Source organism: Abrus precatorius, unplaced genomic scaffold (genome assembly GCF_003935025.1).
Source record: "Abrus precatorius isolate BTA unplaced genomic scaffold, Abrus_2018 Scaffold2, whole genome shotgun sequence".
NCBI lineage: Eukaryota > Viridiplantae > Streptophyta > Magnoliopsida > Fabales > Fabaceae > Abrus > Abrus precatorius.
The window spans coordinates 9,776,067-9,788,990 of NW_020874362.1; the positions used below are offsets into that span (position 1 = coordinate 9,776,067).

A 12,924-nucleotide genomic window follows, 5' to 3' on the forward strand; every position below is an offset into this window, starting at 1 on the left:
AGCTTCTTTAGATAGCTTTTGAAAAGCTAGTTTATTTTATTTTATATTTATCAAACAGCTCAAAAAGCTCTATTATCTGGTAAAGCCTAAATTGATAAGTCAAAATTCAAATTCTCAATAGGATAAATAAAATGTTCTATCTTGACATATTAGTTATTAAGAGTAGGGACAAGATAAGATAAGAAATTTAAGGTTAAATATATTTTTATCTATATATTTTAATTTTTTTATAATTTTTTTTTACTTTCATTTATTGATTTATTCTATTAAAATATTATTAAATGTTTACTTTTTATTGAATCATAATGCTTAAAAAAATTAAAAATAATATTTTTTTTAAAATATAGAGATAAAACTAAAAATTTGTCTGGAAAGACAAAAATAAAAAAATTTGGTGACATGTGAAAGATACAAGTATATTTAAGTCAAATTTTAAAATAAAATAAAAACACAATAGTTACCATATAAAAGACTAAATTAATTTCTTTGCGATTGAATATGTACTTTAGAGTTAAGTTAAGTATGATAAATTTATTATATTTTAGTTTTAGATACATTGATGATATTTTTGTGTTTTTTTTTTATATTATTGATGTAAAATTTTAATCAATTGAATTTAAAATTTTAAAATAAGAAAAAAATTGAACAAGTCTTCGATTTCGGTTTATGAGTTGTCCCTAGATGAGTTGGATTAATCACACTATAACAAGTTAATCATGTTTAACATCTCCAGTGGCTAGCTAATATTAATGCGTAACAAAATGATTGGAAACATTAACAAATGTAATCGCAATAAGAGTCAATAATCTATATATGTTTAATGGCCTTTTGACTCTGCTTGAGATGATAATGCACTAAATATGTTGCACCCCAAAATGATAGAAAGTGATAATCACCAAATGAAATCCTTCAAATTTAATGTAAAATAATAAAAATATCAAACTGAAAAAAAAAAACAACTCAAAACTGCATTTCTTTTGCTTTTATTCATGTAGTAAAAACTAATATATTCTACATTCAGAAATAGGTTAATAAATGACATCAGAGTGTACTATAGAAAAGTAAAGTTATATTTTTCTTGAAAACAAGTTAATCTATGTTATATGATAATTACATTTTATATTTTTTTATCAACAATTTATATTTAAATTAGCTTTATGAATTATGACGAATGTAACTATCAATACCAATTATATTATGACTTTCGAGGAAAAAAATATATTTTAGATTTGTTTTTATTATAATTAGCATGTATTTCATGATTTATTTATTACTTTACCAGATTTATAGAAACTAAAAAATTGGTATAATACAAATTATTGTATTTTAAACTAGATTAAATTAAATATTAGACCAAACATATTAAATAATAAAATAAAATTTATAAAAAAGACGTTTACCTTCTGAAATTATCTGCCATAAATAAGTCCACTTTGGCTTCATCAAAAGAATATTTTTTTATTTTTTTTTTGTAAATTAAGACTTGTTTTGCTATGAAAGACATGCTTGAGTGTTTGTTGACTGAGAATCAATTGACTGTGTCCTTAGGCCTTATCGGGATTAATGATGAGATAATAGTGTGTTAATGACTTATTGGTCTAAAGAGTTGACAGAAATAAGAACAAAAAAAAAGGAAGGGTCCAAAGCATTGACCTAAAAAGGGTCTAAAAGCCTGATCTGAAGAAATTGGCACTGAAAAAGAAGTGGCCACTTAGCATTTCAAAATTGCATGTCATATCATCATGAATTCATCGTTGAAACTTTAGATTCAATTCACCCTAAAATTATTTTGCAAACTCTTGCTTAAATAGTTATATTTATATAACCATATATCTTATGGATATTAAAAACAAACCATTTAGCCTTAAAAAAAAACTAGTGAGGGTCTCAGTTGTCAATGCACTTTTAATTCATAATATATATAATTGACACTGTTATAAAAGTAAATGTCAGGTGATTTTTGGGTAACTATCTAGTTTTGTTCTTCAAGGTTTAACACCTTTATAATTGGACTCATAATTTGAGGCCTAGAGCATTGGAACTTCGTAAACAATGCTCAAAATAATAGCGAAAGAAATGACAATAAGGACACTGGAAATGAGTTAAGTTTCACTATATTAGAGGAAGGTTGCATCCTCTATTTTATATAGTTGTAAGAATATTAAGATTTGATGATTGATATTAATGAATTGACTATTTCACTCACATCATTCAACATGTGTTAAAGAAAATAAAATATAGGAAGAAAATAATTTTTTTACTATTATTATTATTATATTATTGAATGTCATTACCAACAATCTCCTATTTATGTTCAAGTGACTCAAGAGTATTAGACAAAGAAAAAATTTGTATTTAAGTGTTAATGTCTATATCATATTGAAAATACATTAGTAAAAAATATTTTTTTTGTATTTTAAAATAATAAATAATTTGAAATAAATATAAATATTAAGTAATATTTTATATGAAAAAAAGAACTATATTTATCATATCTACTTTTTATCATTTAGCTTTGAATTATTTAAATTTAATATTATTTTTTATTTTATCATACAATTATAATATTTCAAGTCTTAGTTAATTTAATTATGATAAAGAATATTTATTACAGTTAATCTAAAGAAATACGATGAATAATAAAAAAAAAGTAGAAAAAAAACTTAATAATGATAACATGTACTTTTCATAGTTTTTGAAATTTCTATATTGTAAATGTACATGTAGATTTATAAACATATACTTTATAACAATATTTATTATTCACTCAAAGTTTATGTTATAATTTATATATTTTATTGTTGATTTTTTAAAATTAATTAACAAGAAAACTAATAAAAGTAAAAGAAACATATTTTGGAGAAAAATAATTTTACGTACGTATATTTTTTGAACACAAAGATAAACAAAGGTTTAAAAATACGTTAAAAATTTAATACTTATGATTTGAAATTTTTTTATTAATATTTAAAGATACATAAATTTACATGTAATTCAATTAGGTTATAAAATATTCATTGTTATTAAATTTTAAGATTAATTTTAAATAATTAATAATAATTTAAAAAAATATTTTTATAGGTTTAAAATTAAAATCATATTAATAGTTTCATTAATTAATAATAACATTATTTTTATTAATATATTTAATTTATTTATTGATTGTATCGACGCTACAAATAAACCAAAGAATAATAAAATAAACAAATGCACATTACTACTAAATGCAAATTTTCAATTAAGATTTTAAAATGATATATGATTTTGGAGTGTTTTCAGGGTTAGGAGTAGTCCGTGAATATCTTAATTTATAACTTAATTAATTTTTTCAATTAGTATAAGAGCACAGTTAGATAAATTATTTTTAAACTGAGTAGGGGAGGCTGTTGGGCTAAAGCCTTTTTTTACGGCTCTAAGAAATTCGTCAGTGAAAAAAGAAAAGCCCAATTAATAATCAAAATGGGATGGATCTGAATTGGTTTGGACGGCCCAGAACCAATGTTCTCAACTATCTATTCTGTTAGTGCGTCTAATAGACTGCAGCACCAACCAAATTTAAAAAATGATCCAGCAACAGCAATTGCGTTTTCCCTCTATTTTACTTTTCACATTTTGTAAAATATGGGGAGATTGTAAAATATAATTTCAGAATTATATTTCTAAAATTATTTTATATTTCTGAAAATTAAATTTTTGAAGTGTAATTTTTAATGAAAAAAATTTAATTCTGGAAGCTTGTAAATTATAACTCTAAAATTTATTTTTTAAAATAATATAGACTTCCAGAATTTAAATTGTAATTGGCGATATTTTTAAAAAAATAAAAATAAAGAGAAATGTGAAAAGTAAAAAATGAGGTGTAAATATCAATCTCTCCTGCAATAACACTGCATAAACTAAACAACTTAACCAAATTTGCCCAGTCCAACCAAATTTTCATGTGGAGCAAATACTACCAGTATTAATTCATTGTGAAAAATCATACCTGACTTAATTTATTTTATGTTAGGTTAAAATAGTTGATATTTGTTTACAAATTAATTTTTATATTTAAAAAATTATATTTTAGTTTTTATATGAATATTTTGCAGCATTTTTGTTTCTATCATTAATGGTATTATAACAGTATGAACAAAAATGTAATAATTTTTTTTTATTAAAAATGAAAAATTCTTTAAATTCCTAAATCCTATTACTCTTAGGTGATAAATTCAACACTAAATCTGTATGCCTATTGTAACACCTAAATTTGGTTATAAATTTAATTTGAAATAAAAGTATTTACTAAAAATCTGTTCCATTTTTTTAATACAACAAAATTAAGTAAACTAAAAATCAATATCTAAGTAACTATTTCTATAACTACATACAAAATCTGTTCTTTTCATTTTAGTTTTTTCTCTTATTAAAGCCGAAGTTGATTAGGATGAGAATGACAATCTGTTACTGTAGTGGATCACAGTTTTAAAAGAACAGAAATTTAATTACATTTTTATTTAATTTTATATTGTTATTATATATAAGTACACTTATGCCTTGTAACCAACTGATAAGGTTAAGGGTAATAAATCACAGCCACGAATATTATTTAAATTATGAACCACATGATATGTTTGTAGAGTAATGGTATATATATTGTTTAAATGAATCTACACTTGGATGGATATTTTAATCAAAAACACGATTATGACAAGTGGGATTGCAAGGGTAAGCGCAATCTATCTGATGGAAAGGCCTTCGCTCGTAAAACCAATCTCCCACTGCCTTTGCAATTGTCTGCACAAAGTTATGCAGATAAGTTAGCTCTTCAACTGAACATAAAAGGAAAAGACAAAAGTAATAAATAAAACTAAAGAGAAACATTCATAGATGCACATATTCTGTAGGAAGGAGAAAATAATGAAATTTCTTACTGTATTGGCCAACACTGGAGAGTCATTTCTCATCCATGTCTCCTGTATTCCAGTTTGGCAGTGTGCATAGCAACCATCTATAAACATCCCTTTAGATGGAGTGTTCCCAACTGCACTCAATGCCCTTAAGAATTCTGTCCTGAAACCTGAAATCATGCATCTAATGAGTCACAAAACTGCTTTCCAATATGCCCCCACCCAAATGGCTGCAGAGTATCACCATGTGACACCAGGCCGGTAGAAGGTTGTTTAGGAGAGGATTTTTATGATAATAAATAAGTGATTAATAAATTATGTTTATGCTAATCTATCATTTGATATCTTTAGTTTTGAAATTTTCAGAAAATTTCAGCGCAACAGAAGTTACTAAGAATAAAAAATGTGCACCTTGCATTACACTTAGTTGATTTGGTGAGCAGTTTTTTATATCAAGTTTGCAATCACGCCAAGTGCCATGGGGATCAGCAACACCGGGTGCCAAAATGTTCTTAATCTGAATCAAAGCAAAAGTTTGGAGATCAGAAAAAGATCACAAGCGATATCATTACTGAATAAGTAAGAGCAACATGTAGTGAACTTATTGTCAACTTCATGATGTGATGAATTATTGTCATCTTATGGGCGAGCAAAAGTGATTCAACACTTAGTCATATACCATTTAAGCGTTCCTGGTGTTCTCTTTGGAAAACAAAAAGTTTATGAAGTTGAAAATAGTATGTTAAGATTAAAAGATTATGCATAACAATCCTGGTTCAATTCTGATCATATCTCAGTTGGATTGGCATGTAGAATTTCATCATTGAGTTAATTCAAAAACCATAATTTTTTTTCTTTAGGAATTCCATGTTAAAAATCTTATGTCTGTTATCTTGAAGTTCCCTATAAACTCTCATAAATGAATATTTTAAAAAATTGAGTGCAGCAACACTAGAATTCTCTTAAACGATCATTACTTTACTGTCTTACTATTATATATCCGAATCAATGTAATAAGCCCACCAATTGATCAAAGCATACAGACATAAGGTAAAGTTTTAGTAGGACCAATATATTTAAAAAAGCACCGTTCCAAAAATAAACTAATGTTTCTTGTGAAAGAGAATAATCTGACCTGCCATGAGTCATAGGCTGCATTTACAAAAAATATTGGAGTACTGATTTGTGATGCCATATTTTGAGGGAAAAAGCACTACACAATTGTTCAGAAGTATTAGCAAAACCAAAAGAAGCCACAAAACAAAAGTAAATGATTCACAATTCACAAACTTACCAGCCCTGGTCTAAGTCTTGAAGTGCAGGATCGAGGCAAATTTTTTGCTGAACCCTAAAATATAGAAGAAAATAAAATCTTTATTGAGTGAAAGCTTCAGAAAGTTTCTTCTAAATGAGAAGTGTGAACTATAACAACAATTTTTTGGGGCAAAACACAGAATATACTAGTGCTATGTCAAAGGGGGGAATAATGAGAGAGGATAAGTACATGCAATTGAACAACTTGACCGTAGATCTCTTCAATGTGCTGTGCTCCTGAGACATCCTTTCTGTTGTACAAGTTCTTATTGGATCATTAAATGACTTAATAAACTCAAAAAATTCAGGAAAAAGGATGACTAGAAAGCAAATATAGCTTCTTACACATTGATAAAATAACCAGCATCTGAAAGGCATTTCACTTTAGTTGTTGGAGGTAGAAGACCTTTGAAGCGATCACAATTTAAAATAGAAGTCAATCCTCCAGCTGAGCATCCAGAGAGAATTGCCTGCAGTTAAAAGTTTCAGTGAGTGAATAACATGCTTACTCAAGTCAAGTGGAAGACAAAAGTTGGCCAGTTGTTGGTTCGCATACATTTTGAGCATTTTTCATTCCTTTTGCTAGTAAATCCTCAATGACAGCAACAAAAATCCTTGCTCCTCTGAAGTGCAAGTTGGTTGCCTGAATAAATAAATCATAATATAAAACATCAGCAGAAAGAAAATTAACAATAAAATTTATGAAATATTAATATTTTCCTATAAATTTACAAGACAACTTCCATTGAATTTGCAAAACTCACCGGATCAACAGCTTCAACATCACCAGTATATGATGAGCCATCACAATATCTAACCTTGATTCTGTTCCAATCATAGAAATCTGGAACAGATAACATTTTTAGGGACTGGGTTCATGAGAAAAGACAATCAAACAATATATATTGACTAGGAAACAATACCTGGATTGAACTTTTTGCCGTTACTAAAGAATCCAGAAAAGGAAAGTTGCTTATCCATTTTCTTAGATGAACCCAAACGAGTGTCCCTACGGGCAAGGCAAGTAGTGACATTGTTGCACCATCCTCCTCCCTAAAAGAAATTGTGTTGAAGATCATTAACTAAATTAGGGATTTTTCCAATATTTTATAATATTGTATAAAAAAATTTAGAATTTACAACAAAAGAGTGACAAATGAATTGACTGATATTAATATATGTATGATGTACAAACATCTCATAGCATCATCACTGTTCCATATAATATTTAATAAAATTTTTAAGTAACTTATATGATCCTTAGGGGTGGGTAGTATGTTTGGTTAATTTCATGATTTGTTCCTTATTTATGACTTATATTAATATTATATGCTATTACTCAAGAGTTTGTGATAGAAGCTGGTTCAGAAATTAGAAAGAGTGGGGACGAACTCCCAATTTACATAATAGGACACACCCACTGCAAAACCTTAAGGGTTTGCACCTCCCAATGTCAAAGGCCCTAATTTCCTTTCACAAATTACAAGACAGCTCTCTCTCTCAAAACCTCTCCTGTTATTTATTGGCAACATCCCTTATTTCTTCTAATTATCTTCCCAACTACCTACCTACCGACCCAACTAACAATTGCTAACAAATATTATATAAACTATTACTAACAAATACTAACAGATATCAGATAGCAACACCTAAATCTACTACTAACAGGCACATAACAGTTTGTTGTCTATTTTTCTGTTCCTCAGCCTAAATTACTATATTTCAACATGATACCAGAACTGTACCATCATCCATGAAATGTCCTCTTCACTGTTATTTTGTTGAGCTCCCTAGAAGGATGAAACGATACCAATGATTCCTTTCCTTACGGTTGCACAAACATTTTGGTAACAAAAACCTTAGTCTTAGACCAGTGGAAGAATGTGATTAATAAAGTTACATCTTTTCCTGCTGACAATCCGTTCAGCAGTTTGCTTACAATCATGCCACTGGTGAAATTTCTTATTGTTGATGATCATTCCAATGGTTACTTGTATTGGCTGCGACTCATATTAGCCCTGTCTTTCTCCCACATGCCATCTAGCCTTAAGTTTGTACTGTGTAATACTTTTTTATTTTATTTTTTATTTTCTGTTGTACCAAGACTAAAGCTTGTGAACATTAGCTTAGGGAAGGGTGTTAGCATATCAGGAAAATATCTCAATATGATTATTGTATTATAGAATATTTTAAGAGCATCTTATGTATCTCTTAAGAATGACGATCATATTTCATTATGTTTAATTATCAGATTCTTTATTTAATTAGGATTACGAGTCCTCTATCAACATAAAGAGATATGCTATCAACACACATTTTAAATACACTCTTAATTATTGGTTCATTCTCTACAAAGTGAATTGTTTACAAGGTCACGTTGACTTCCTAGAAATTGAAACAATAATGAAGTGCACAGCCAGCATTCTTCTAGTATAAATAAAAGTTAGTGTTTTGACTTTTGTACCATGTTTCAATATTATATTCTAGGCTTAATAAAGTTTTGGTCCTCTAAAATCTTGCAACCATTTTATTTGGTCTCTCATTTTTATTTTTTTTTCAAATGTTTTGAAAAATTATTTTCCATTTTCATTTAGTCCCTTTGTTAGTAGTTCATTCATTTTCTCCATTATTTGTCCATGTGACATCCAACTTGTAGTATGATATAATATGGAGTTGATGTGAATAATGATTTAGAATTTACACATTCATTCCTTTCATATTTCCAAGTCTTGATTTCAAAAACACTAATCTTATACCCTAAAAATTCATTAAAAAATATGAACGATATAATGTTGTTAATGGTACATCCCATCCACGTCATGTCCCACTTCACTTAAATTATACGAGCCAACTCAGATACTATGGAAAGCAATAGTGGAAGAAGTTAACAGAACACTAGTAGACAGACTAGATGTAAATGAAAATATGATTTTTGTGTACTAAAATAGGAAAAAAAACAAAAACAGGAAGGACTAAATGAAATTGCAAATTTATAAAAGATCAAAATCCTATGTTTTATTATTTGAAGTTGTTTTAACTTTCACTCTCCTTTACTTAAATCCTTATAAATTCCACAATCAAATGTGAGAACTAAGAATTATTCTATAGATGACTTTAATAGGACTTTTAATTCAAGATGTATTATTCCTAGGAATATTATTATCAAGAGTGCGATTAGATAATTTCTTAAACATGTTGGGTTAACGTTTAATATTTCTTGAAATTCAAATGATAAGAGGAGAGTGGGAAGGGGAAGTTAATTGTTGAGTCATCCATGGGAATTGTCACTTTCTTGGGAATCAACAATGACCAAGGATTTTTTTTAAAAATAAACATGCACCATATATGGAAATGTCACATTCTCAAGGTTACTTTCAGGGGAATAACTTTATAAACCTTGAAACAAAAACATCCTAAATTTGGAAAAAAAAAAAAATCCACTTGTCAGTTTAGCAAAGCAATATTTGTACATGTACTCACAAGACATAAAACGGAACACACAAGTAAAAATAAAAAATGAATTAAATGTTTTCTTGAGTTGGTAAAGACTCATTATTGAGTCAGTTTACAGAAAGAGACATACCTCAAAGTGAACTATCCAGTTATTAATCCCTGCTCCAGATCCCTTATCGAAGTGGTAAGCTGGTGGGCTCCCATCTAAACAAACTGCACAAGATGTTAAACATCAATTTCCAAACTGTTATAAACAATCCAAAAAATAGAAATGGATGAGATTAAGAGCACAGATAGAATTGTACTCCTATCATCAGATACAGCATAGATTTCTCACCAGCTCCTTTTGCTACCGCACTTTCAACATAAGTGATTCCAACAGAAACCCCTTCTGCCTTTAGTAACATTAGTACACATATTAGAAGACTTAACCATTGGCCCATTCTTGTTGCCTCCATTCTGGATGAATCCAACAATTAGAAGTATCAATAGGGCGTTTTGTTAATTAACTTAACACAAAGCAACATTAGCTTGGCCTTAGACTAAGATAAAACAAAAGCTACATTATAATGAACCTTCTGACATATAAAACAAGGAAAATATTATTACATCTTCTTGTCTAATCATTTGCTACCGCCATCACTTGAGCATTCAAGTTACCAACAAAGATCAACTCTTCTTTCTTTTAATTTAAAAAATCAATGAACCAAAAGTTTGAATTCATTTATGCAGAAGAAAAAAGGATAGAGGAAATCCGTGAATTACGGCACCTTCGATGTAGTCTTGTTTTAATAGAGAGAGATTTCTGGCTTTTAGAAATTGCTTCCTTAACTCTCATTGAAAATTTCTAATAGAGAGGAAACAAAAACTATCCATTTTGAAATCTTGTACTTAAATTTGAAAGACATATATGTAGATTAGGAAAAGATATGAGAATATGGAAAAAAATTTAAGGAAACTTACATTTTTTTTGCTAAGGAAGATGAAATATTTTAAATCTAACACATTGTTGTTGTTGTTATTATTATTATTATAGTAGCATTGTTGTTGCAAAGGAAGATGAAATTTTTTAAATCCACATAATAAGCTTAGAATCAGTAAACTACTAGGTCAGAAAGCTTAATTAGTTCACTAGACCAGCCTAAAATATGCGATATTACTGCAGGAGGTTAATTGGGGTACCCCAATACCCCCAATGGTACCTACACTGGAAAATCCACAAACTAGCATTTCCATATTTGAATATCGGGTCAGATCAACATAATAAGAAAATACATCAACCAGCATAAACCCAAAAACATATCACTGATCTCATCATTTCCAACACTTTCTAGATCAACAACTGTTCACAATGGAACCAAAGTTGATAACTTTTCCTGCATTCTAAATGCCCAAAATAGATACTTCCAACTCCACAAACTAATGATGAAAAGCGATGATTTTTATTTTTTTTTGTATAAATTAGCGAGCTCATTAGAACCTTAAATGGAAGATGTGGAAGTGTACTTGAAAGAATGTGAGTGAACAAACCAGTTCAGGAAGATGGTGGCTTATAAAATGCTTCAGCTGCCGACAGTTCTTGGCAGAGAAATACGGGTTGATGATGTACTTAGGAACTTGCAAGAACACAATCTTGGATAAATGTTTTATTTTTGTTTATTGGACTAGTAAGCACAACACTCGCCATTTATAGTGGTTAAGTTGACGCGTAACACCTGTGCATTTTATTACCGAGAGCGAAAGAAAAGAATGTGCTAAAAAATTATAACAAAAAGAAAAGAATACAATAATTTATATTTTTATATGATATATTCAATGCAAAAATATTTTTTTCTTCAGTTTGATAATAAAATAAAAATGATAAGATATTATTAAATTACTATCATAATTTATTGTGAGTTCATATTTGAAAAGTTGAAAGAAGCCTACACGCAGAAACAACTGGCACGCAGATGTCGGTGACTATTTTGAATGGACCCAAAATCAAATAAATAAGTGGTTGACACTTTTAGGAATTGAGGTGCTGATTCCGCAGTGAAGTGTTCTTTTACAATAATTTCTCTTACACACTGCACATGCACATGCACATGCACATTACACATGCATGCATGCACACACTCACTCACCGATTCGGTTCAACGCTGTCATCCAATTGATTGAGGATAATGATCGCTCCTTTTTGAAGAGAAAGAAAATACCCAAGTAAAAAAACATTGAATTCTAAAAATTCCTTATTTAATTGATAAGAAAAAATATATATTTAAAATCTTTTCTCTCTCTAAATTTGTTCTATTTTTCTTCTATTTTCTTTTTATTTTTGTCCAAAATAGGATTAGGTTTCTGTCGTTTCTTTGACTATATGTGTTTCTCATATGACGTGTGTGTTCGGGAAGCATTCCACGTGGCTAACGAAGGTATTTGCTCCATTTTCTAAAACGATTTTTTTAAAGCAAATTTTAGTCTAAATCTCTGGTTAAACATCAATTTTATTACCATTTTTTTTTACAAAGTCATAACTAATTTATCTTAAAATTTAGGAAGAGTTCATAAAAATAAAAATTATTATATTATTTTCTGACCTAATTAATAAACAATATTTTAATTAGCCAATTAATTTTAAAATACTAGCAAACAATATTTGATTCAATATATTTTGTAATACTGAAATTTTTAATTACTAAAAGTATCAACTTATTATTTGAGAAATATTTTTAAATTTTATTGTTAATATTCTTCATGAATATTAGTTTATTCGTAGGCAAGATGAGGATGCTTGACTGTTGATTTCAAGCTTATTTTCTTCGATCCGATTAAACTCATACAAATCGTTATGTCATCAATTTATCCAACTAATATTTTAAGTAAAATAGTTTTTAGATTGACAGCTAAAAATTATATATGGATGAATATAAACAGTAACGAGCCTTTTCGAGTAAGACCATTAGACCTAATCGATAAAATAAACTTATATTCTCAATATTTGGTTACTTTGTAAATTAAATGAGCAGAAAGAACACTTAAATTTGTACATTTACAATCAGAAAAATGAAATGTGCATTGACCAATCTTTTCAAATTGTTAATACATTATCCATATAATTCAATCCTATTAATACATCTCCATCATGTCATAAATATATAAAAATTGTCATATTAAAACTTAGACATAATGAAAAAAATCTTATTTAAATGAATTAGGTTAATATCAAAGATTCATAATTTTAGGAACATTCATTCACTTAATAGAAATAGTGTTCCTGTTAAGAATA

General features: G+C 28.2%; 1 protein-coding gene across 2 annotated transcripts; it reads right to left on the reverse strand.

Moving 5' to 3' along the window:
- Positions 1 to 4,468: 4,468 nt before the first annotated feature.
- On the reverse strand, positions 4,469 to 11,314 carry LOC113860144 (pectin acetylesterase 8-like). Of its 2 annotated transcripts, XM_027492809.1 has the most exons (13): positions 11,187 to 11,314; positions 9,994 to 10,115; positions 9,787 to 9,869; positions 7,127 to 7,256; positions 6,968 to 7,047; positions 6,760 to 6,846; positions 6,549 to 6,673; positions 6,394 to 6,454; positions 6,184 to 6,237; positions 6,025 to 6,102; positions 5,301 to 5,406; positions 4,914 to 5,059; positions 4,469 to 4,776 (listed from the first exon to the last, which is right to left on the reverse strand). In XM_027492809.1, the coding sequence occupies exons 2-13, from the start codon at positions 10,112 to 10,114 to the stop codon at positions 4,669 to 4,671; spliced, it is 1,179 nt and encodes a 392-aa protein (XP_027348610.1). In that variant the 5' UTR covers position 10,115; positions 11,187 to 11,314; the 3' UTR covers positions 4,469 to 4,668. The 2 variants fall into 2 exon arrangements, with proteins under 2 accessions (XP_027348610.1, XP_027348611.1); XM_027492810.1 differs by lacking the exons at positions 9,787 to 9,869; positions 9,994 to 10,115; positions 11,187 to 11,314 and adding exons at positions 7,949 to 8,067; positions 8,143 to 8,386.
- Positions 11,315 to 12,924: the final 1,610 nt, after the last annotated feature.

Coding starts and splice junctions, on each gene's coding strand:
- LOC113860144 (XM_027492809.1), bottom strand. CDS start 10,114: ATGGAGGCAACAAGAATGGGCCAATGGTTAAGTCTTCTAATATGTGTA. Junction 6,455..6,548: donor GCTGGTTATTTTATCAATGT/GTAAGAAGCTAT, acceptor CTTGTACAACAG/AAAGGATGTCTCAGGAGCAC. Junction 4,777..4,913: donor CTCCAGTGTTGGCCAATACA/GTAAGAAATTTC, acceptor AACTTTGTGCAG/ACAATTGCAAAGGCAGTGGG.